The 25,552-nt window shown below is 35.5% G+C and overlaps 1 protein-coding gene and 1 pseudogene across 3 annotated transcripts; one reads left to right on the top strand and one right to left on the bottom strand.

Annotated features, from left to right (window-relative positions):
* Nucleotides 1-11,871: 11,871 nt before the first annotated feature.
* LOC148294500 (protein P21 pseudogene) lies at nt 11,872-12,767 on the bottom strand (annotated as a pseudogene).
* A 7,283-nt stretch (nt 12,768-20,050) lies between these two features.
* On the top strand, nt 20,051-22,595 carry LOC148294499 (uncharacterized). 3 transcript variants are annotated; one of them, XM_088252823.1, is made up of 4 exons: nt 20,051-21,349; nt 21,457-21,597; nt 21,750-21,796; nt 22,391-22,595. In XM_088252823.1, the coding sequence occupies exons 1-3, from the start codon at nt 21,233-21,235 to the stop codon at nt 21,759-21,761; spliced, it is 270 nt and encodes an 89-aa protein (XP_088108949.1). In that variant the 5' UTR covers nt 20,051-21,232; the 3' UTR covers nt 21,762-21,796; nt 22,391-22,595. The 3 variants fall into 3 exon arrangements, with proteins under 3 accessions (XP_088108949.1, XP_088108950.1, XP_088108948.1); XM_088252824.1 differs by having other exon boundaries at nt 22,388-22,595; XM_088252822.1 differs by lacking the exon at nt 21,750-21,796 and having other exon boundaries at nt 20,054-21,349.
* Nucleotides 22,596-25,552: the final 2,957 nt, after the last annotated feature.

Raw genomic sequence — 25,552 nt, 5'->3', positions numbered from 1 at the left:
GATAATTTTGTCATCATGCTTACAATTGAAGGTGGCATTACTATTTCCAGTCGCTGATTGCTGTCATTTAACAGATTGATAGATGAAGGAAAACTCATGGACGCTCTTGCACTTTCTGATCACTTACGTAATGGAGCTTTAGATCAGTTACTCCTGCTAATCATTGAATGGTTAATTGACCAACCTCCGTCAAATCCCGCAGAGAGGATAATTAAGTCAGGAACCAAAATATGGTCCCAAACTGCAAAATAGTCTGCATCCCCACACCGACCATTTTCCCTGGGGACATTAATGTTGTAACATGCTCCTGATCCTTCTCCAATCATAGTACAGAAACCATCATCAATAGCTGGATAAGAGGCTTCCAAACTCATGCCCGAAAGAAGCACAGCTCCATACTGTCATCATAACTAAGAACATTGATCTTATGTGAGACAAGTCAACCAAGCAAGTTACAAGCTAAAAGCTGATCTAATGAGAAAAACTTTTGATAGAATGCAAAAACTTAGAAATTGTTGTCACAATAAGGAGTCTCTCAATCGACTACAACCAAATTTTGATACCGTAGGCCAGAGATGGCTGCTTCCATGACATGGTGCATGCCAACTTCCCCATCATTATCCAAGAAGGACTTGCACAAATTACAGCCACCCCTGGTCCCCGACGACAAGACACGGGCACCATCTCATAATAGGGGTCGAGATGCCAAAACACAATATGTGGCACTTCATCACCGTAGCCTTTCTCCTTAAGATTTTTTTTGTAATGCCTCGTAATCCAGCTCCCAGCAACTACCACCAGCCCTATCAAAGCTTTCCAAACGGGTGAGCACAAACACCTTCTTGCCCATCTGATCCGGCCTCAAATTCCCATCCACAGCCACTTGGAGAATCATATCAAACACTTTGCGAAAATCAATTTCCATGCCGCAGACCATCCTCCCCGTATAGAGGCGCACTTGGACATAAGAGAATCATTGTCAATGTCATCCCCCAAATTATGCAGCTCAGGCTCTGCTCTACTCAATGTCATGGGGATTGAAGGTAGGTTCAATAAATGACAAGGCAACAAAATTACCAACCACAGTCACAACTGTGCTACAATTTCGATGTTGTGAAGATATATACTCAACTTGTTAGGAAAGAATTGGACACCCAAAAATAACACCTAAATATATTACCAATTTTATTAAACTTAAAAGAAGACTTAAAGTATAACAAATTCTGCAGTTCCAAAATAAATAAAATAATAATTTGTAAGTCATATCCCTTGCCTGGACTGGAAATAGGTGATGAGTGCCTCATTGTTGGAACTGTGCGTGGCTCCTTTACTATTTTGGACTCCATCTTCTTATAAGAAGTTTCACCAATTAACTAAGACATCCGTTAATTGTTTCTCCTATAACTGAGATAAGATATCATAAGCATTGCACATATACCATCCATTTACCAGAGGAATAAAATGTTGCCTTCACACTTTTAATAACAAATCCAAAATATTTTGAACAAAAAAAAGCTGAGTAGATACAACAAGTCTGTCTCAACACATTTACTAACCAAATTCTATTGCATGAACTCTACAATAAGAGCAATTTATAATTTTTCTTTTTATAAGAAACACAAATTTAAGTTACAAATTTTCATTAAAACAAAGAAAGAGAATCGTGATGCAGAAGACACTGTTGATAATAATAGTGAAGATTTTTTGTACCATTCCTTATACTCAGTTCTGATGATTTGACTTCAGTAGCAGGCAAAGTTGCATCTACTTGATGGTCACTGGAACCATATTCCTTTGAATTCTGCTAACCAAGAGGAGCCTTTGGTTCTGACGAAGACATAAGAGCAACCAATTGCACCACTAAGAGTATATCAAAAAGCAAAAACTTTCACTATCTAGCGTGTACTCAATCATCCATATATACAAGGGGAGAATGGAGATGATGTGGCTCATAGAATCAAAGCACGATAGGTAAAATGGAGGGTTTTGTTAAAATATTTGTCACCTTTTGAATAATCTTTGCTACCCTTCAAAATTGAAGGGTCATTGCCTCAACCTAAAAAACCTGGTTGGGAGAGAGCCTAGAGAGAAGAGAATAAGGCGGAAACAGGGAGAGGAATGGAATTAGATGAATAAAGAGTCTCATGATCTCTTCTTCTATGGACCTGACTTGTGCTTCCTTTGGCTTCCCAATCTCAATCTCGAGCTCAAATTCGCGGCTAAACTTTTTCAATTTCGGGTTTCAGACTATCAGTCAGTCGCAGTGTTCGAAAAATCGGCCTAGGCGGGCGCTAGGCGGCTAGGCGGGCTGCTAGGCGGCTAGGCGGCTAGCCGGGCCTCCTAGGCGGGTTGGTTCTTTTTTCGGTGTCGAACAGGGAGGACGAAGCAGCCGAAACCGCTTGAGTTGATGGAGAAGCGAAATGGTTGCGACTGCGTCTGCAAGCTCCGTTTTCTGCGAGTGCAAGCTTCGTGTTCGTTTCGAATGTATTTAAAGGGTATAGCCGCTCGGCTATACGCCTAAAATATTCGAATATATTAATAGTTAACGAGTATATAGAAAGTACAGCCGCGTGGCTATACAGTTTAAATATACAATTTTGTCATATCAATTTAGGTTTTAGGGCTAAAATACCACTTTAGCCCATTGGGCTAGAGTTATTTCTTCAAGTATTTTATTTATAAAAGCAATATTGGGGAATGAGAATTTAAATTTTTTCTAATACCTCCCATTCTAATGATTTCAAATATTAGCCCATTTGGGCAAGAATAAAAAATTAATTTTATTTATAACAAATAATACAAGTCAAACCCATAAATACCAAAAAGAAAAAGAAAAAAAAAAGGATAGGGACCTGTCAACATTTTGTGGATCAAAGAATGTTGAATTTTATAGTATAAATTGCTTATATAGCAATTTACTTTCTAAAATGTATCCATTGTAATTATGAACTAAACCCAATTACAACCTTTTTTCTCATTGCACTTCACAATCACGCTCTTCTGCTATTAGAGATATTAGTTCGCGTTGTATTCTATGTAGATGAAAAATTGGATACAAAAGAATCTAACAAGACAACGAAGAGAAGTTTGCAGCTCTGTTTTGAAATTAATTGAAGGCATCAGAGGTCATATGACATTGATATATGAACTATTCTAAATGAGAATTCAAATATGTGTTAGAGAAGAAGTAGCATCTCATTCTTAAATATAACATATTATTTCATTTTCCTACTGGTTGTGCATATTGTTAAGCTGGTGCAACCAACATTCTGGTGTTTGATCTTGTACACACTCAGTAGAGGAATTAATAACATCAACAGAAAATGAGACTTCCCTTGCACTAGGTACTGGACTTGCTAATGAATTGTTAGAAGAAGTAGCCTCTGGTAAATCATCAAGTCTATAAGTAACACACAAAGGTGAAGAGGGTAGATGAGGTCTATGAGAAAGGGAAGGTCTCAGTGGTATCAAATCTGGGGGTTTGGTATTGATTAGGGAAAGAGAAGTATTCTTAAAAGGAAAATAATCCTCATCAAAGATAACATGTCGAGATATGTAAATGCGATCAGTTTTAGGTTCCAGACAAAGATAGCCTTTATAATCCAAAGTATACCCCAAAAATACACATTGTTCAGACCTAGGTTGCACCTTAGATTGAGTATAGTGTCATAATAGAGGATAACATGCATATCCAAACACCTTCAAAAGGGTAATATTTGGTTATTTGTGAAACAGTTTAGAGAATGGAGATTACATACTTAAGAGCTTACGTGGCATCCTATTAATAAGATAATTGGTTGTGGATAATGCATGAAATAGGTATTTGGATGGAAGAGCAGCTGTAGTGAGAAGTGTAACAGCAGTTTCCCCTAGGTGTTTATGTTTCCTTTTAGCCCTTCCATTTTGCTCAGGGGTGTAAGGACAAGACTTATGATGCAAAATCCCTTTTGAACTAAGATAGGTATGAAATTCTTTGCTAACATATTCACCCCCGCCATCAGTTTGGAAAGTCTTAATAGAAGTAGCAAACTGATTCTCAACATAGGCAAGAAAATGAACAAAAGTAGAGAAGCAATTTGATTTCTTTGTTAAGGGAAACAACCAACAAAATTTGGTACACTCATCAAGGAAAATTACATAGTACTTATGACCATGCATAGAGGAATAAGGAGTAGGACCCCAGACATCCAAGTGTATCACTTCAAAAGGTATTTGAGACACAACATGTGAAGAAGGAAATGGTTGTTTGCACACATCTTGCCTTGTAAACAGAAGCTACACACATGTTGTAAACTAGGAGAAATAGGAATATGAGCTTTGGCTAACATAGAACTAGTGATATCATGAGATGGATGGCTAAATCTATAGTGCCACAAAGTATTATGACAAACTTTTTGAACATGAAAAGCAGCCAAGCTAGGTGAAATGGGAGGTGCCCTTGTTGGAAGTGGATGAAGACCATTACTGCACTTTCCTTGATACAGAATTCTCCCCTTCATATCCTAAATTTGGAACCACGATGCATTACATAAAATCTGGCAGTGATTATCAAGGCAAAATTGATGAACTGACCGTAGATTAGTGGCAAGATTAGGAACATGCAAAACCTCAGGTAGATTAAAGACTTGATGACCAGAGACAAGAGAAGAGCTACCAACTTTAGCAATACTTAGTCCAGTACCATTACCTATAATGACATTGTCGGTGGAGGTGGAAGGAGCAATGTTGGAGAGAAGCCTAAGATCTGAGGTCATATGGTTTGTAGCACCACTATCTATTAACCATATGTTTGGATCCGAGAATTGACCACTACCAGTTGTAGTGCGGTGAGTGCTGGAAAAGGAGGCGTGCCTTCCTAACAAAAAGGCAAACGCCATTATCAAAGTTACTAAAATTAAGCCAAAAGAACATATAGCTTCAAAATCAGATGGACTTCTTCCTAAAATCAAATCATCATTGGGACTTAAAAAATTCAACTCAAACAATCAGAAACTGCGCTGCTGCAATTTCTGTTCAAGTTGCAACCATACTAACAAAAACAAAAACAAAAAGCAAAGCCATCATAAAAAAAGCAACTAAAGAAAGTCAAAAAAACATATCCATTGATGACACAATTGTATAATTTTCTTTTAACTTCAAAAATCATACTAATATCCAATAATAAGATAATTTAGCCAATTATAATTAAATGAAAACTGCAATGCAGTGTGTTAGGAAACTCACCCCCAAAAAACATGCCGGTCTTTCATATTTTGAATTCAAAGATGCACAAACAAAAAATCAATTTAGAAAAGCGATCCGTCTTGACCTGTCTGTCATACTTGTGTTGGTCCTTAATGTATAATGAGATTGGCTTGCCATTACAATATACTTACAATATTCCTGGCCCAATTAAAAACCCAACCCAGCAGTCAAATCTCAAATGGCCACTGATGAATACCCCAATCGGGGTGAAAAAACCATAAAAGGAGTATGAGTTTTCAATTTCTCTAAACAAGGAGTGGGTCTTTGCGGTATATTCACTCAGGCTGCTCAGCTTTTTCTAGCCCAAGAGTCCAAGGCTACATATGCAATCACCGCCTTCATTAGCTAAACTACCATTACGCATGATTTTATTAGCTACGTTGGTGGGGATGGTTAATCATCCTCAATAGGGTCATAGCAGGTGCAGTTTAATTAAGGCTTTGAATTGCTTTGATTTTTTATATTACACACACCCTTATACTAGTGCGAGAGACTTGATAAACAAACAAAGTTAATAAACATGTACCAGATTCCTCTATTGAGCTCAAATTCTTCTCTTTCTAACATGTACCAAATTTGTTGTTGGATGCAAGAATGGGAGGTCCCCAAATTAAAGGATTAACACCAAATGTACACACTTATCATCAAGGGCGAGTGCGAAAAATGTCATTCCCCAAACTCTTATTTTCTTATCGGACAATATAGTTGAACTTACTTTTATCATCATGCTATCTATCTCATGTCATTTGAATTAAGACTCGTGAGCGAACCATTTATAATAGTACTTTGGATGAGTACATTAATATTATTAATATTGTGTTACACAATGCATGTACACTACCACATGTACATGCTGTGACAAAGCCCTCAAGCTTTTAATTATTGCATCACAAACATACAATCGATATTATAGCTATTGCCAGCAGATTTATGTCTCCTATAGCAGAGCAAAGTGAACAACTACTTCATGGGCAGAACACAACCCTATAGTTAGTCCCAGTAGGGCATGTAAAATGTGCTGGTTTGGTCATCCTTGGAGTAAGCATCTGGGCACCGATCCTTGAAAAACTTAGAGAAGTCTGTAGGGCCACAGCTCTCCCAGAATATTGATCAGTTTTAAACACAGTGCAAGGGTTGTTGCAGCCTCCTTGAGCCTTCAATTTGTTAGGACACTGCCATTAATATCAGCCGTGCATTGTATCCCCCTAGTGCATCCATTGTCCGTGGGACTAAAGTCCATTGGGGACATTGAACTCATCAACCAGAGAAATATCAAAAAAATCTAAGTGTTAAATTGGTTAAGTTTTTAATTATTGCATCAAATTAAATTATTACTTTATTACATTTTAGTGTTGATTTATTTTTAATTAAAAAGAAAAATAAAGAAAAATAAAATAAAATATTCATTTGACATCTTGCTTTTGGGATATCAAAAATAACATCTCAACCTGTAATGTCTCACAAATTGTGATCATGATTCCATTATCATTTTACAAATTAAATCAGTGAGACACCAAATTATCTTTTAAGCAGCCGCCGGTTGCTTCTCAAAGCTTCCTAAACTCCCTCATTTTTAAATTAAGAAGCCTCTTTTTACCAAATACTTGGGTTGTTAAATATTTCTAAATAAGAATGTTTTTATTTTATTTTTTTATGCAGCAACTCGATCAACTGATGGTACTAATATAATCAATCCCTAAATTATATAGTTATTAGGGTGTTTTTTTTTTCTTTTCTAATTTCCAATTATATATTAAATATGTCGTTTTGATTCATAGGTTAACAAGATAATGCAGAGTCTTCACCCAGATTTATATTGAGCTTTCAGAAACGCCGGTCCAGTTAAATTTAGCAGCAGGCTGGCACAATATATGTGTCAACCCTATAAATTGTTGTGATTTATTATATATATATATCATGGGTCGATATCGATGCTCAGTCCACGCTGAAAAAAAAGTCCTCCCCTATATTCGCAAGAAGTTAGGAGACATGCTATTTTGGCATATTCTTCCACCCTCAATTACATGCAATATTTCTACCCTCTATTTGTGGTGGGTCGTTTTTTCTCCAGTTTCACCTTTAATTGCGAAGGGATTTGAGGCCAACATTGTTGGAAAATTAGGGTTTAACGCTATATTCATTGAAAATAAAGATTCTACATTTACACAAATAAATATAAAATTTACTACATAAAAAAACACCAAGAATAAGATATAAAGTGAAAGTTAGGATTAGGAAAATCAAAATAGGGTCGAACTTTTATTGATGGATGTGTGCCTCATAGACAGTGAGGCACACATCCACATCAAGGGTTCAAAATCGCCCCTGTAAAGTGAATGATTCATGAAAGCGAAAAATATACTAACAAGACAATGGGGTGAAGACAATTGAGTGGCTCTAGAAAGTATTCAACAAAAAGGAGGAGGGATCTATACGTAATTATGTATTACTTAAAGCGATGGTATTATTACAATGGATTATCCTGGAAAGACAAAAACAAAATTAGTACACTGCTCGGGCCTTCGAAAACTCAAGACCGGCAATGTTTGTCGTTAATTCAATAAATCATGGGCAGAGGACAACCCTATAGTTACGCCTTCTGTCCACAGCTTCTCAAGGAGACAGGACATTATTTTCCACCTTCAATAAATTGTCATTATATACAATATCTACCCTATACTGCTATGACCAAGTTTTTCCTTTTGACCAATCAACAAGAAGACAGCATACGGCACTTAAAAAGATATAGGTAGTCCATAGCTCTTAAAGAAAATCGAATTTGACTTGCTTCCTCCCCCTCCCTTAGCCTTAGGCATCTTTTGGACTAAGAATATTAAGGGCCTTAAAAATCCTTACTTTTTACTAAGACGTATTTAGTTTCATACATCGTTCTCAAATAAGATTATTATTATCGATACTTATGTGATATAAAGACTGAAATTATTTACTATCAATATAATGGAATACTATCGATGATGTCGATATTAACAATATATCCAATGGCGGAACCACACTAAGGGCTACAGTGGGCTGTAGCCCAGTGTGGTTTTTTAAGAAAAAAAATATAAAACCTATATATTTAACTTATTTTCAATATTAGTCCAATACTCCAGGTGACCTAATTATTTCCATTTTCAACATTTAAGTAAATGTCTTTGTTCTTTTACTTTCATTTATTTTTATATTACTCCATTTACTTAAGTTTACAATATTGTAAATAAGGAAGTGCCCCCCATTTGGATTCAAATAAAAATACTAGAAAATCAAATTCCCACCAAATCAAAATATGAAAAATCGGTTTTAGTGTAAAATACGATTTAGGCTAAAAATGATGTCTCATTAAGCCAATATATACTTCATACTAAAATCACATAAAATCAAGTTTTCTTATTTGATGTGTGAGGATTAAAAGCCGCCAAAAATTATCTTGAGAAAATGATTATTCCTAAAAACCATTTTTCATACTTACTCAATATTTTTACATAAAACAATTTTTCATGTATGATATGAATGCATGAAGGGACCTAATGTCAATTTAGATAAAAAGCCTTAGATGTTCAATCCACTATGGTGTTAAACCCTATTTGGTTTATATTAAAACTTACTGAAAATTAGTCTATGGAACTATGAACTAGCGTGGTTTATATGATTTAATGTTTACTTTTATTTTTAGAAAGACTATAGAAATTGTAAGTACAATAAAATATATATATATCATTAAATTTTAAGCTAATAATTTTAGCTAGCCCACCTGTTGAAAAATTCCTGGTTCCGCCCTTGAATATATCGAGATGATAATTGATCTATTAGCTTTTCTTCTAATTCTAAAAAATCGAAGACTAGTTTCCTCATTAAGAGAACCACTAATTTTTTGCGGTTTGGGTCGCAGAACAATTCTACAATAGAACGATAGAGTCGTATACATAATTTATGTTCAGATTTGTTTTTGGCTTAATGCGCAAAAGTAAACATACAAATTTGTCAATACTCCAAAGAAAAAACGTATGGACTTGACTAAGAGAGCACAGAGCACAGCCTCCGGTGATGGGGTTTATCCAATTTGCTATAGAAATCTCAAAGAGTATAAGAGAATTTCTAAGAATCAGACTTGCGCCTGATTTATTATTATTATTATTAATGGAATATTATAGTCAAAGTTTGCAATACTTTGCTGACCAAACGGTGAAGGGACAATTGCATTCCAAAAGAGATAGAACCAAAACACTCTAAAATCTGAAAAATAAACCAAAGAAAATAAGGGCTCGTTTGATGACCATTTCAATTTTAGTTTTTAGTTTTTATTTTTGGTGGTAGAGTACAGAGGAAAATGAGAGTGAGAATGGGAGTAAGGATGAGATTGAGAGACAGAATGAGAGGGGATGATGGGAGGGAGGAGTAACAAAAGTGAAAACAATTCCAAATAGATTTTCAGTTTTTAATTTTTGTTTTCACTTTTGTTACTCCTCACTTTCATCCTCCCCTGTCATCTTCCCTCTCAATCCCATCTTCACTCTCATTCTCACTTTCATTCTCCCTCTTTTACCCTCACTACTCTAGCACAAAAAATGAAAATAAAAAACTAAAATTGAAATAGTTATCAAACGGACCCTAAGAGAAACTTCCCTAGAGCCCTCAAACTGCATCTGAAACATGAATTGCTTTCGATTTATAGGTCTCTTTTTCATATATGAATACTTTTACTAGGAATGGCCACTGATGATATACCTTTTGTGATAGAAGAGCTATAACCCATTGAGCTTCAACATTAGTTTCGAATTTAGGTAACCAAATTTTCACATTCATTAGGTAATATATGAAACAAAATCGCCCAGCATTAAGAAAAATAAAGCATGAATGATGATCGTAAGAGTTTCACTTTGTTGGCGAGTCCTTACTTAGTTAGGATTTTGGTTCCTTACTATGTTAGGATTTTAGTTACTTACCTATTTGTCTAGTCCAATTATAATTAAGATTTATTTCCTATTGTAATTTAGATATATTTTCTATTGTAATTTAGATTTATTTCCTATTTTTTTTAGGATTGTACTTATATAAATACCTCCATATTGGAGAAGAATAAAAATATGAGCGTATCTGAGCATAACTAAATATTTACCCTACTTTGTTTGACATGGTATAAGAGCCTAGGTTTTCTTGTGACCTGTGTTTGCGTTCTCCTTGCAATTGAAGTGCTCTCCTCCCCTCCTCTTCAAGGGGGGGAGGGGGAGTGAAAAGGATATGTTTATTGACGTATCCCCATTACCTTGATGTATTCCCATGAAGATATAGCCTATTTCTTGACTCCGATGACCTCTTCAGGGGGAGAGGAGGAGTGAAGAGAAGTTGTCTGTGTGAATTAGCTAAAGTTGATATGGAAGAACTGTTGCTGTTGCTGTTGTCGTTGTCATTACCTCTACTACTGTCGTTGATGTTACCGTTGCCGCTATTGTTGCCGTTAATGTTGCCTTTGTTTACTTCACTTTCTGTTGCTATGGTTATTGCCGATGATGTTACTGTGTTTTGATCTGTCTCTACCCTAACCCTAGACACTACCTATTTCCGTTGCACTATACATCTAGCTTATAATCCTAGTCTGCCGCCGCCACCGTCTACCTTGCTACCGTCATCGCTGCCTACCTTGCTATTGTCACCGCTGCTCATCTATTCCGTTGCAATTTAACCACCTATCTACCATGGCTGATTATGCTACATCTCAGTGTTAGTCAGTGCATGTTTCTCAAGTACCATTGATCATATGGCTTCATCGACCCCTTCTCTTCAGGGGGAGAAGGGGAGTGAAGAGAAGTTGTCTCTGTTGTTGCTGGTGCCAATGCCTTGTATTGCTGTTGATGATGCCTGTTATGTCTCTGCCTTGTTGCTCCTACCTGTTATGGTGCCAGTATTGTTGCTCATGCCTTTGCTAGTGTGTTTGCCTTGCCTTACCCTATTTTTTAGGGTTTGGTTTCTGCCTTATCTTCTGCCGTGCTCACAGGGCTTCTGTGTTCTGCCTTATCTACTGCCGTGCTCACAGGGCTTCTGTGTTCTGCCTTATCTTCTGCCGTGCTCACAGGGCTTCTGTGTTCTGCCTTATCTACTGCCGTGCTCACAGGGTTTCTGTGTTCTGCTATGTGCCCTATTTTTTAGGGTTTGCTCTTGTGTTTCCGCTGCGAACTTTGCTTTAGTTTGTCACTTGTTTCACTCGTAGTTGACAAAAAGACCTTCTCTACAATTGGTGCTTCTCAAGTATGGTGTTCTATGACTCGCTTGTCAAGTTGGGCATGCGAAATATCTTTGCCCAACTTGAGGGGGGGTGTTGGCGAGTCCTTACTTAGTTAGGATTTTGGTTCCTTACTATGTTAGGATTTTAGTTACTTACCTATTTGTCTAGTCCAATTATAATTAAGATTTATTTCCTATTGTAATTTAGATATATTTTCTATTGTAATTTAGATTTATTTCCTATTTTATTTAGGATTGTACTTATATAAATACCTCCATATTGGAGAAGAATAAAAATATGAGCGTATCTGAGCATAACTAAATATTTACCCTACTTTGTTTGACACACTTTATTGTTCAATCATTTTTCATCGAATAGATCGAAATTAAAGATGGTGCTACTCAATAGAAAATGAAAAACTGAGACTTTCATTTCGTTATGATGTCTGAACCGAGTGAGAGAGTACAGGTGCTTTGTTTTACATAATGCACACCATTACATGTGCTGATGACAAAGCCCCCCCAAACTAATTTTATTGCGTCAGACTTATTCATAGATATTATAAACTAGAAGATGTATCTGCTTCTTCATGGGCAGAACACAACCCTATAGTTGGTCCCGCCAGGGCATGTAAATGTGCTTGTTTGGTCATCCTTAGGGTAGCTGTAAGCATCCGGGCACCGACTCTTGAAAAACCTAGAAAAATCTGTAGGGCCACAGCTCCCAGAATTGCAGCAATATTCATTAGTCTTGAACACAGTGCAAGGGTTGTTGCAGCCTCCTTCAGCCCTCAGTTGGCTAGGACACTGTCCATTAATATCAGCCGTACATTTGATACCCCTAGTGCACCCATTAGACGTGGGACTAAAGTCCATGGGAACATTAAAGCCATCAACAAGGGAAATGTCAAAGAAATCCAAGTTGTTAAATTGGTTAAGGGCATATTCAGCTAGGGTGTTTGGGGGTTGGCCATAGGCTTGGCATTGGAGGACACCCCCACAATCACCTGTTGTGCATCTCCCGCGTCCAGCTCCATCAAAGCTGCAACCGGTCCGAGCCCAAATGCGAGCCCCTTTGGTTCCAGCAGCCACGTCTAGGGCCCAACTTTCGCCTCTATTAAGTTGGCGTCCGCCTCCTGGTGTGGCGGCTGCCCAGACGGTGTAGGCGCAGTTGTTTAGGATATCAAAATGAGCTGCATTGGTTGATGCAAAGAAGAGAGTGACACATAGGATGCAGAAGACTAGGAGGTTTCTGAGGATACTCATTTTGGAGGTGGTGGTTTTTTTTTTATTAACTGTGAGAAGGTGTCTTAAGGTTATATAGAGCGGGGTAATGGGCAAGGGGCAGTGTATGACGTACATAATTTTGAAAAATGACGTCCTTTCTTAGCTCATTGTTCCATGCACACATGGAAATAGGGCCAATATTTATTCACTCCCCCTGCCCCCCAAACAACCACAAGGAGAAAAAGTGATGAGAGACTTCTTTCCACGAAATGGTAGAACTTTTGCGTTATTTATCACTTCAGAATTAGGTAATGTCACACATGTAATTTTATACAAATTAAGTCAATTATGAGACAAGATGTGACTAAGCAAAAATTGTGTGGCGGGAAACAGTTAAAACATGTGTATTAATGTGACATTAATTAGCTTTAAGGCATAAGTCAGTTGTTAATTAATTGACTAAAGGAGCAAAGAAAATTCTCACATGAGAGACGGGATATTCCAGAATATTGTTCCACCCCGTGCGCCCTTATGATGGCATACAATTCTACGATCTTATCATCGTTGCTAGTTGCTATAGGTCCATAACCAAGTTAGTCTTACTCAAAACTAATAGCATATATTACGTCAATCGGGTATAGTCTAGTTGAAAATGGCCTTTGCCGACCAATGGTTTTATATTTGAACTTTCATGGTACTTTGATAGTGTGTGTGTCTAAAAAACTCTTCCCCTCTTGTACATATATATAATTAATGCCATTAGAAAAAGATCCCAAAGAGTCCCAATTGGTATTGGTTTTTTGTGTGGAAACTTTATAGTTTCGCAACCAAAATGTCCTTTCCTCTTTGTAGTTATTAGACGTAGATAACGATTGAATTGATCAACATTTACACTTGCACAAATTTAATGAAATGGGCACACGTGCCTACTAGATTAAAGCAAAACTTTTCTCATTAATTCTTGTAGAAGCAAAACTAGATTAAAGCGCAAGAAATTTTTCACTGTGACAGATTTCCTATTTCATCTATATTATAATATGTATTTTTTTTTTACTATCCTATTATAATTCACCATTTCAAATATCTATTTTTCTTCACATTTTTGTTTTCTTTTTACAATAATTTCCCTACACGTCATTTTTCTAGTAATAACAATAATAAAAATCTAATTAGCATTTTAATTTAGAGTGGTTGTTCCAGCTTAAATTTTGGAGCAAAAACAGAAAACCACATCCTCACTGTGCCAGTCAATATTGGCATATTCCAAATCTTAAAATATAATATGCTTATCATGACTTTAGAAAGACAAACAACTCCTACTTGCTAAACAGATGTTAAAATTTCATAGGCTCCTCATGGATTGAATTCTAACTACAAACAAATTTCCAGATAACTAGTTGAATCAGTCAACGAGTTGATGATAATGTTGAAATGCGCAAGATGCTTGGCGTATCACAATCTCTAATTGGATTTTCTCAGAAAAAGCAAAATTCATTTTTGTGGGCTATATTTAGTCAAGGAAACTTGTGTTCCTTATCACAAACATTGGAAAATAGATTGAATCAATATTCTATGAAGCTAAAACTTTTGAATCTGACAAATGACATGGCACTTCATAGGAAAAGTGTCATGGCAAGCTCTAGTAAATTATCGTTTGTTTTCCCTATTGAGCTATCAACAATTATCAACTGTGAATTAGAACTGCATTCCCCTATTACACCTCAAAAAGCTTGATATGAATCTCTCAGTTGCCAACCATATTTAGTTCACTCCAATATTTGTACGAAAGACAACAACCATTAAAAGTTACTGAAAATTTGGCATAAGTCCAATTATGAGGAGAGATTTTGGGTGCAATCCACGTAGAAATTATTGTTGATCCAAGTCCTTTGACTTTTGCGCCACATAAGATTACATGCCTATTTCAATTTATTGATATTTACTTTTTTTTATTTTTTATTTTTTGTTCCAGTTATGCACCTAAAACATAAATAAGGTTAATTATGAATTCCTAAAACTGGTAAGTTATTGATTTGTAGGATATTAATTATATCATATTTGAATTTAATTTAATTTCAAATCTATTTTTTTAATTGAAATTTTCCCAAGGTATACCGACATCAAAATTTGTAATAAGAGTTCATAAAAACTTCATACCTTAACAATAGGTAAGGTACCTATGCATACACCTCGTATGCAGTATGCAGGTAATTAAACCCATAAATTACCTATGGTCCAGGTAATTAAATCCATAAATTACCTCTAGTCTATGTAGTTATACCCTCTAGCCCAGCTAATTGAACTCAGGGCCGGTCCTGAGTTTTCAAAGGCCCAGGGCGAAAATCTAAAATATGCCCTACACACATTAATCACTAATACTAGTATACTTCTTGTTTTATCAACTAAGCATTGGGTTTTTTGAGAAAGTATTTATTTGAAAATATTTTTAGACTTTGAGCAATGTCTTCCATATTCCTAAATAATGAAAACAAATGTCCAACTATGGATACCATACCATGATACCAATGAGTCAAAGAATTTCATTTAAAACTCTCGTTATGGATCCTTTGTTCCAAAATTTCAGATTCATCTCAATATCCTATTCCTAAAAATTATGGAAAAATATTAAATCAATTTATTATAATATAATATAACACTTATTATAATAAAAAAATTTGGGGCCCCCTTGAATAATGGGCCCAGGGCAGTCGCACTGACTGCCCCTGGGCAGGGCCGGGACTGATTGAACTCATATAATATCTTGGTATGGATCTTTAAACTCAACTGAGATAAAAATTCATACAAAATTTCCAGATAACTAGTTGAATCAGTCAACGAGTTGATGATAATGTTGAAATGCGCAAGATGCTTGGCGTATCACAATCTCTAATTGGATTTTCTCATAAAAAGCAAAATTCATTTTTGTGGGCTATATTTTGTCAAGGAAACTTGTGTTCCTTATCACAAACATTGGAGAATAGATTGAATCAATATTCTATGAAGCTAAAACTTTTGAATCTGACAAATGACATGGCACTTCATAGGAAAAGTGCCATGGCAAGCTCTAGTAAATTATCGTTTGTTTTCCCTATTGAGCTATCAACAATTATCAACTGTGAATTAGAACTGCATTCCCCTATTACACCTCAAAAAGCTTGATATGAATCTCTCAGTTGCCAACCATATTTAGTTCACTCCAATATTTGTACGAAAGACAACAACCATTAAAAGTTACTGAAAACTTGGCATAAGTCCAATTATGAGGAGAGATTTTGGGTGCAATCCACGTAGAAATTATTGTTGATCCAAATCCTTTGACTTTTGCGCCACATAAGATTACATGCCTATTTCAATTTATTGATATTTACTTTTTTTTATTTTTTATTTTTTGTTCCAGTTATGCACCTAAAACATAAATAAGGTTAATTATGAATTCCTAAAACTGGTAAGTTATTGATTTGTAGGATATTAATTATATCATATTTGAATTTAATTTAATTTCAAATCTATTTTTTTAATTGAAATTTTCCCAAGGTATACCGACATCAAAATTTGTAATAAGAGTTCATAAAAACTTCATACCTTAACAATAGGTAAGGTACCTATGCATACACCTCGTATGCAGTATGCAGGTAATTAAACCCATAAATTACCTATGGTCCAGGTAATTAAATCCATAAATTACCTCTAGTCTATGTAGTTATACCCTCTAGCCCAGCTAATTGAACTCATATAATATCTTGGTATGGATCTTTAAACTCAACTGAGATAAAAATTCATACAAAATTTCTTTGGGGAAAAAAAAAACACTATTACATGGAAGACATGTACGTATGTATATAAATATGAACCTCCAGAAAAAATTGCTTAAGAAAACTCAAGAAAAAAACACTTACCTATGAGGCAAGTACATATATACCTGTATGTATTAACATTATTTATCTGTATGTCAGGTACATAATTTAATGTGGGTGCTTGTCTGATCGATTGGTATAATATGTGAGTCTTTACTTTTTATTGATTAAATTGTATTTTATCTATATATTAGGAATATTATCAAGGGAAAAAAATTCAAAATTCAAAATTTAGAATTCAATTTCAAGGAAATAATGCATTAAATTTAGATTTTCAATGTGTTTTCCTTATTTACCTTAAAGGGTAAAATCGACACAACAAAAAAGTAATAAATGTCAAAGGACCTACATCTAAAACAAAAAACACGAGCACTAGACCCAATGACAACTAATCGTTTTAGACCTAGATCTAAGAACCCCTAAAAGTTATTTTAATCTAACAAGGAAAACGCATTATATTTATAAGGAAATGCATACACATACACATATATATAAGGAAACACTGAATTTTAGGAAAGTGTTTTCATATAATTCCATTTATGATAGTGGCATATCCTGTAAATTTTTAAAAAATTATGAACATACTAATTGCTTAATTGGTGAGACTGGACTGTAATTGAAAAGAGAGAGCACGTGGACTGCATCCATTACATCTTGAGGAAAATGGATCTATATCTAAGAAGATCCAGTCACCCCATTAATTAGTTTGGTAAAGCTTAGTTTTAGAGTTGGAGTATACTTGGGCTGGCTATGAACGTACAGCTCTTTCTACCTACTCTTTCCACCACAAAATTATGGGATAGGCCAGTTGTTAATTAATTGACCTGATTAAATTAAGGAGCACTAAGCAGGCAGTATCGATGGGAATCCAACTAGCAATAGCAAGTCTCAATAAAGAGCCAAGAAACTTCTCACCATTACTCTTTGATATGGCATCTCAAAGAGTAAGAAAAACTTGCATACACTTGTTTACGAAACGACTCTCTCACGTGCACTGACAGATCTAGAAATTTTTTAATGGATGTGCAATATTGACTAAATATGAAAAATGGTTTTTTGGAATAATCATTTTCTCAAGATAATTTTTGGCGGCTTTTATTCCTTACACATCACATAAGAAAACTTGTTTTTTTGGGATTTTAGTATGAAGTATATATTGACTTAATGAGCTATCATTTTTAGCATAAATCATATTTTGCACTAAAACCGATTTTTCATATTTTGATTTGGTGGGAATTTGATTTTCTAGTATTTTTATTTGAATCCAAATAGGAGGTACTTCCTTATTTACGTTGTAAACTTAAGTAAATTGAGTAATATAAAAATAAATGAAAGTAAAAGGACAAATACATTTACTTCAATGTTGAAAATGTGGAAATAAGGTAATCTATACACCAGTTGAGTAAAGGGGCAATTTGAAGCACCTACAATGGTTTTTCCGGCGAGGGGAGGTGCAGCTGCACCTCCTTGCGCCTTACCTCCTTTGTTATATATATTTAAAAAAATAAAATAAAAACTGTTGGCATGCATGCATGTTTTGAGCGTATAGAATAAAGCACAAATTGAATGTCCCAGTTGGACAATCCAAGGAACATATATGGTTGATCGACCAAAAGGATATGATCAAAATGATTGCTTCGTCAAGCCAACCAAGAGAGCCTTCTCCAAAAAGCTAAGGAAGGAAGGCGTGGTAGAGATGGAGACAATTAAATTTGAACTGAACTAAAATTTTAGGCCAAACCCACAAAAATTGCTAAGATTTTATCCACTATTGCTCGATTCTTCTTTGCGATATGCTTCAGATACTTAGAAAAGAAAGCATTCTATGTAGTGACACGTTGAATGGAATAACCTAACTGCAAACATGGCGTGTGCAATATATATGCCTAGCTATTTTTTTTTGAAATAAACCGTTTCATTGCAATGAAGATTAGCTGAGGCAACAGTCTTGGGTGAGGAGTTCCTGAACAAGCTCAGGGGCCTCACCAAACCAAAAACAATCTTGGTGCAAATGAAAAGCAAACAAGGCAAGCCTGTTAGCGACACGGTTACAAAGCCTAGGCACATTGGCCACGGAAGATGACTGGAAGTGAGAGAGGAGCACACAACAGTCATCAATCAAAACCCCCCCACTAGAAGCAACAGAGGTATCTTGCGAGACAGTTATAGCAAGCTTGGCGGAGCCGCACTCGAAACAAACCCGTTGGAGATTCAACTCCACAGCCAACCGGATACCCGCCAGCAAAGACACAGCGTGAAGATGATCAAGAGACCCAATATTCCTAAGTTTTTTAGAACAAGCCGCCAGAACGCTCCCTGACTCGTTGCGGATCACCACCCCAATACCCCCACAACGATCGGCAGCAAGCCACACTCCACCGACGTTGACTTTGGCAAATCCGTCCCTAGGCGCAATCCATCTGTGAATAGGCTGAAGGGGGACTGAAGGTGATTGACCCAAGAGCAGACTATGAAACTCCTGCAACCACGAAGAGGCCTATAAATTGGATAACAAGGTTGCATGCATGAAAGTAATGAAATGCAGTGGTGATCATTAATAACTCCATTTGTCTAAGAGTCTTGCATGAAGAGATATATAGGAGAGTAGATATGAGCCGAGGATGACTTGCCGGGATTTCTTCAAGGCATATATGTCCTCGGTTCATATATGTCCTCGGGATTTCTTCAAGGCATATATGTCCTCGGGATTTCTTCAAGGTCGTATATCTTTTAGGATGTTGTCCTCGGTTCACGTTTACTCTCTTTTCTCTCATGTGAGATTCTCAAGGGCCATAAGGATGATGATGATGAATTGAACATGAGTTTTGATGAGGCTGAGAGAGATAGAAGAAAAGAAAGGTACCTCAAGAACTGAATTATTTTCTGTCCACATTTGCTATACATTTTAGTGTGTTGCATGGGTATAATACAACTAAATACATAAGGTAATATTTCGGATTCAAAATGTTTAAACACAATCAATCATCTGAAATCAATGTATATTTTCCAGTCACTCAATTAAATTCCTTTTCTTTTCCAGTAGCAATAGCTTTGTATTTGTTCTCTTTGTACTGTTTGGTTTGCACCATCTTGATTGTTTTAGCACCTCTTTCCCTTATATTATTAAGCTCTTGTAGAACACAGATAGAACAAGATGCATAATGCACACAAAACAAAAAAGACTCCCACAAACTTGCGAGTTACAACACAATATGATAGTATTATTCACTACAAGAAAATAGGCATTAGTTGACACTTCATAGTTGACGTTTCTTAAAAAACCATCAACTATTCTACAAAGCTTTGACGCTTTTTAGAAAACGTCAACTATATTCCCGTTTTCCCTGACATTTTGTAGAAAGTGTCAGCTAATGCACCATAGCTTTGACGTTTTTTCAAAAACGTCAGGTAAAACACCATTTTGTTGACGTTTTTAGAAACCGTCAGTTACCATTCCAAAAAAACCGACAATTAATCTTTTATTTGTTTTTTAATGTAAGAAGAAAACCCTAAGCACTATGCGGTTCCATTTTTCTCCCTTCTCTTTCACTGTCTTGCGCCGCCCAACCTTTTCTTTTTCTCAAGATCACTGTGTCGCACAACTCGTCTCTCTGCTCTCAATCTCTCGCTCAATTCTTCTATGTTCTCCTTAATCATCTTTCCGCTCTTACTCTCTTGCTCAAGATCTCTCAGTTTCTTTCCAATTTTTCTGTTGGTATCTTTGGGTTTTCAGCCACTCTAAGCAGATTGCAAAACCCACAAATCAGCATTAACGAGAGCACAACCCCTACCAAACACTAGCTTCAACTCGACCACTCAGACCCCGATAAACACCAGTATCCATAACCATTTCACAACCATCTGCAAAATCACAAAAAAGACCCGAGACCCGATTCGATCGGAGACCTTAGCTTCACGAGCGGCAGTGGAACCCATGAAATATGGTGTGGGTGATCGATCCGACTGCAGACAGAGGAGATGAGATGAAGGACATGATGTTGGAGAATCTTTCTTGCTCTGGTTCAGCGGCATCACCGGAATCGAGTTTTTCCTATGTCAACTGCAAACTGAGGTGCGTTTCTTCATCACTTTTTAGAATTTGAGGTCGTTTTCTTTGAAATCTAGATTATAATACACCAGAATGGATTCGATCTCTTTTCTGTATTTGGGTTCATTTTATTTAAAAGTTCAAGTCTGAAAACATGAATCTGATACAGATTTAATTTGTTTTCTATATTTGGATCGTTTTCCTAATTGAGTATTTGGATTCTAGTATGGGTTTTATGGTTCTCATTATTTTTGGTCATTTCTTTCTCTCTCCTAGTCTTGGATGCTAGTAAAAATTATTCCTTAGTGTTGCAATTTTCTATGAATTGCTTGATTTTCATTTCTAGGAATTTTAAGGAGTCAATTTCTTGTTCTGTCTTTAATTCCTTGTCTTATGGGTTTTTATGTTTTTCTTTTATGTTGTTCATTTTCGTATTTATTTTTGACTGGGTGAGAAGCTTGGTTCTAGCCCTGGCTTTTGGCTAGTTCTTGTGTCTTGATGGCCACCCAGTTCTTGTGTCTTGCTGTCTGGGCTTTTGGCTCTGTTTGTATTCTATATATAACTTGTTGGAGAATCCATACAACTGGTTCTTTGTCTACTTGAGTTCTCTAAATTTCGCAATCAATGGAAAGGTCACTGAATGTGTCATCCCTTAGTTCAAAAAGATAGAAAGTTTCTTGAAAGAGTGGAATATTGGGATCTCGGACAAGAGGCAACTATTTCTTACCATCTCAAATGTTTTAAAAGAACACAAAAGGTATGTTATGCTATGTGGAAATTGTGAACTATAATATTTTTTTGTATGTGTACGCCTGTTCAAATGGTTTGAGGAATAATTGATTAATTTTTGTGTTGTATTTTCAGCTTGGCAAAGGAGTCTTTCAAATTCCTGAGCAAGAGTACTTAGCTACTTTTGCTGTTGAAGATGCATATATATTGAGTGAAGCCAATGAGGAAACTGTGCGCACAATTGTGGAATTTGTGAAGGCCCCTGACTTGTTTCAGGTATTATAAGGTCTTGTGGAATTTAAAGATTATTTTTGCTAATTTAGTGGTCTACATTTCTCCTTGATGCATGCTTATCCTTGTTTACTTGTGTTACATCATTTAAAAATATAGGTTTTTTCTTTTAAAAAAATCTCTTCATGTATGTACAGAAGAAGCTCTAATAGCATTGTTGAAAGTAAAAGTTGCAGCTTCTCATGTGAGTGACTTGGCTTTAGAAATATTTCTAACTGTTCTAGAGTTTCATTTGAGTGAACTTTGCTTTATAAATATTTATACTTCATGATTTCTAACTTTCTGTTTAAATGTGCATCAACATGCTGCCATAAATGTGTACATTTGATTATTGGTCAATTGATATCTTTATCAATCTCTATTCAACCCCATGTAAGTAAATGTTAATCCTAGTAACACATTAGAGTGAAATATGCAATTGTGCTCTTATATCCTTTCACATATACTTTCATGTGACTGATCTTGTTGTATGAGACTTGTATTTCATTATTTAGGTGCACTGATTTCTGTGTTTTGATTATTATTCAATACTAGGCTATCATTCAATACTTTTGATCATAGAACTTCTTTGCTTGATATTATCTTTGTTAACTTTACATTATTTAAATATCAAAGAATATGTATGTTTAACAAAGTGAGGACTTAACAGGTTCATAATCTCAGCATTATATATATTATTAAAGATTAGAGATTATTTAAGGCATAATCTGAATTCTGCTTAGTCTTAGTTCCGTCGACATTTATTAACTTGTTAATTCATACGTTTACATCTTAGCAGATTGATGTGATTAGTGCGGGCTCATACCACAAAGGCAATCTTAGGCCCATCAAGCAAAGTCAAGCTTCCAAGTGACAAGTTCTATATAGATCAATTTGTTTATTTCCCTATGCTTATATGTTTTTAATATCGTTTGCCCAGATAGTTGACATGAACATTTTTTTAGTACTTAAATTTATATATACAATAATTTTATTTTAGTGGATGTGAGATTTCAGTTTCTTGTTTTATGTAATTATTTAGCAATTTAATTATTTCTTTGTACCTTTTGTTTATGAAGATTTAATTTTTTTTTCCTTCACTATTCTTGACGGCTAAAAACCATCAAGAAACAACTCTCAAGTATAAAAAATTTATATATTTGTTGATAGTTAAAAAGCGTCAAGAGAAGAGATTGTGACGTTTCATAACCGTCAGGAAACATTAAATCGTGACGGATAATAAGCGTCAAGTATGGGGGTACCTCTTTCCTAACAGTGGCATCCGTGACGCTTTCCGAGCCGTCAATTAACGGTTATCGTGACGCTTTTTAGCCGTCAAGAAAGGGTGTTTTTCTTGTAGTGATTATATTAACGTATCAAAACTAACAGAAATATTATATTACCTTCTCTTGGGGCGTGTAAGTTAAAGCATTTCAAAGACTACTTTGGTGTAACTCATGTTGATTGGACAGAGTTTTGAGCTGAATGTAATCTGATTTCATACGTCATGTCATGATTGTTGGTCTGATTTTGATGGTTTTCTACAAGATATCTTTGAAGACGAAAACAACAAAGAAACAGTTTTCCTTTCTCTGTTTTCTTTCTAGCCCATCTTTCATGTAGGTTTTCTTTCTCTGTTTTGAATAAGATACAGTTTTCCTTGTAAAAACAACAAAGAAAAAGACCAGAACAAGATTATTTTGAGGATTTTGAGGACTTACCCGAAGTGGACTTTGATTTCTGGTACGAAATTCTCAACAAAAGAGTCTAACAGGTGATCTTCGCATGCTATTTGTTCTTTAGCAGACAACATCAAGGATAATTTTCAATTCCACGCTTGACCAGAATTGACGCAGGCAACAGAAGAGGCAAGATCAAGTCGATAGCATACAGAATCACAAGGAAATTTTCGACAAATCGGGCTAGGCGCCCACCTAGGCGGCCTAGGCGGCTCTATGGAATATAAAATTAGTTTCTTTAGGTTTTTTTATTTTATTTTTTGTAATTAAACAATATCTTTGCTTTATTTTAATTACTTTTATTAGTAAGTATGTTTTAATTATTATTTCTTTAGTGAACAATTAGTATTAAATATTTTAATTAAATTCATAAATTATATTACTTAATAAATAGTAATTATTATGTTTTAATATTTTTTGGACTTTAATTTTCATAGGGATAAATTTTTTTCTTTTTTGGAATAGCTAATTAATTAATATTTTTAATTGAATAATATCTTAGTCTTATTTAATCAATATAATTACTAATTAGCTTTTAGTTATTATTTGTTTCATAAATTACTTATCAAATAGTAATTAATTTTTATGAATTATTTTGTGCTCTTAAAAACACATGAAAGTGGTTGCAACATAGTAAGTATATATCACAAAAGAACCAATACATACATATAGTATACTTGATTTGCTTATGAACTTAGTTCTTGATTGACTGGTTTGTAGTGGTTACATGTCCTCAGAATACGCAATTGATGACTTCTACTCGATAAAATCCGATGTCTATAATTTTGGTGGGTTGGTGCTTGAGGTAGTGAATGTGAAGAGAAACATAGGATTTACTCATTGCTTTTTTTTCTTCCTCTTTTAAGTAAGCACAATGATTTTAAACTCTTGATAAATTCTTTTAGGCATGGATGCTATACACAGAAGGCTGGTCCATTGAAGTGCTTGATACATCAATAGGGGACTCAGGTGATCCACATGAGATTGTGAGATTATTTCATGCATGTAGGTCTTTAATGTGTGCAGCGTAACCAGGTAGATAGACCAAGCATGCCAATTACAGTTCTAATGCTAAGTGGTGAAGGGTAATTGCCTCAATATCAAAAACCTTGTTCTTATAGTGAAAGGGATCTCAATGAACTCGAAGTTGGTCATTCTTTTAAAGCATTTTCAACAAATGAACGCAAGTGCTTCATATTTGGGGCAAATATTCATGAAGTTCCCAAATTGCGTAAGGAATGATCTCCTAAAATGCCATTTGCAATGTGCACGTGTTATAAGGTATGTAATTAGAGTCACTTCAATCATATTCACTTAGCCAATTAGTGATAAGGGAAACCAGTCCAGAATTTTCAGATTCTTTAAGCATGTGTTTGTGTCGTTTTTAACCATTATGTGTAGTCCGAGATGGCTATTTCGACTTTAAAGACTATTTTGAATCTCTATGTGATATTGTGGACTGTGGTAAAGACTTCTATTTGCTTGGTTTTTATTTTGAAAGCTATTTAGAGGCTCAAGTAATTATTTCTGTTTACTTGGCGATCCCAACCCAAAGCATATATATGTAGTCTGAGTTTGGTGTTGTATAACTTACTGAGAAGACTTGGGGAACTGAACCATGCATATTCCCTTTGATGGCTAGCTCACCCTTACCCTCACCCTCATCCATACACACTAGTAGCAACATTTTACATATATGAATCAACGATCAATAAGCTTTCCAATAACATATTTGTTCTAGATTATCAACTGTGAGCCTGTGGCAATGAAAGGGTACTAAAGGGTTTAAGATGTATAGGTTGTATACCTATCGCCTCAAGTAAAGACTTTAAGATGTAGATTTCATGTTTACATAAACAACCAAGAGCATCTTCAGGAGACTCTCTACTCTCTCATCCCTAGCTATTTTAGGGAAAAAGAAGGAAAAACAATGCTCCAGCAGCGTCGCAACCTCTCTCGCCATTTTGGCTTGCGACATTTAGCAAGGTGGAGAGAGAAATTCAAGGCTCACCAAATTTGAAAGCTGCCCAAGAGAGAGAGAGAGAAAAGAAATGGCTGGAAGCTGCGCCAGAGAGAGAGAGAGAGAGAGAAGAAAAAGAAAGGTTCGGTGGTGGGCTACTTTTCATTTTGGTTTTTTTTATTTAAATTTTTAATGAATTTAAAATAATAAAATATTTGAGGTTAGCTAAAATAGGGAGCATTGCTGGAGGAACCACCTTTTA

This window comes from Prunus avium, chromosome 5 (genome assembly GCF_965620075.1).
Source record: "Prunus avium chromosome 5, drPruAviu1.hap1.1, whole genome shotgun sequence".
Classification (NCBI taxonomy): Eukaryota; Viridiplantae; Streptophyta; class Magnoliopsida; order Rosales; family Rosaceae; genus Prunus; species Prunus avium.
The sequence above is the reverse complement of the archived record's forward strand: the minus strand, read 5'-3'. Positions and strand labels throughout refer to the sequence as shown.

What these genes read in the sequence shown, in the direction of transcription:
- LOC148294499 (XM_088252822.1), top strand. Translation starts at nt 21,233, where the DNA reads ATGTGTCATCCCTTAGTTCAAAAAGATAGAAAGTTTCTTGAAAGAGTG. An exon ending in GTTTTAAAAGAACACAAAAG is followed by an intron (nt 21,350 to 21,456) that starts GTATGTTATGCT and finishes TTGTATTTTCAG; the next exon opens with CTTGGCAAAGGAGTCTTTCA. An exon ending in AGGCCCCTGACTTGTTTCAG is followed by an intron (nt 21,598 to 22,390) that starts GTATTATAAGGT and finishes ACATCTTAGCAG; the next exon opens with ATTGATGTGATTAGTGCGGG.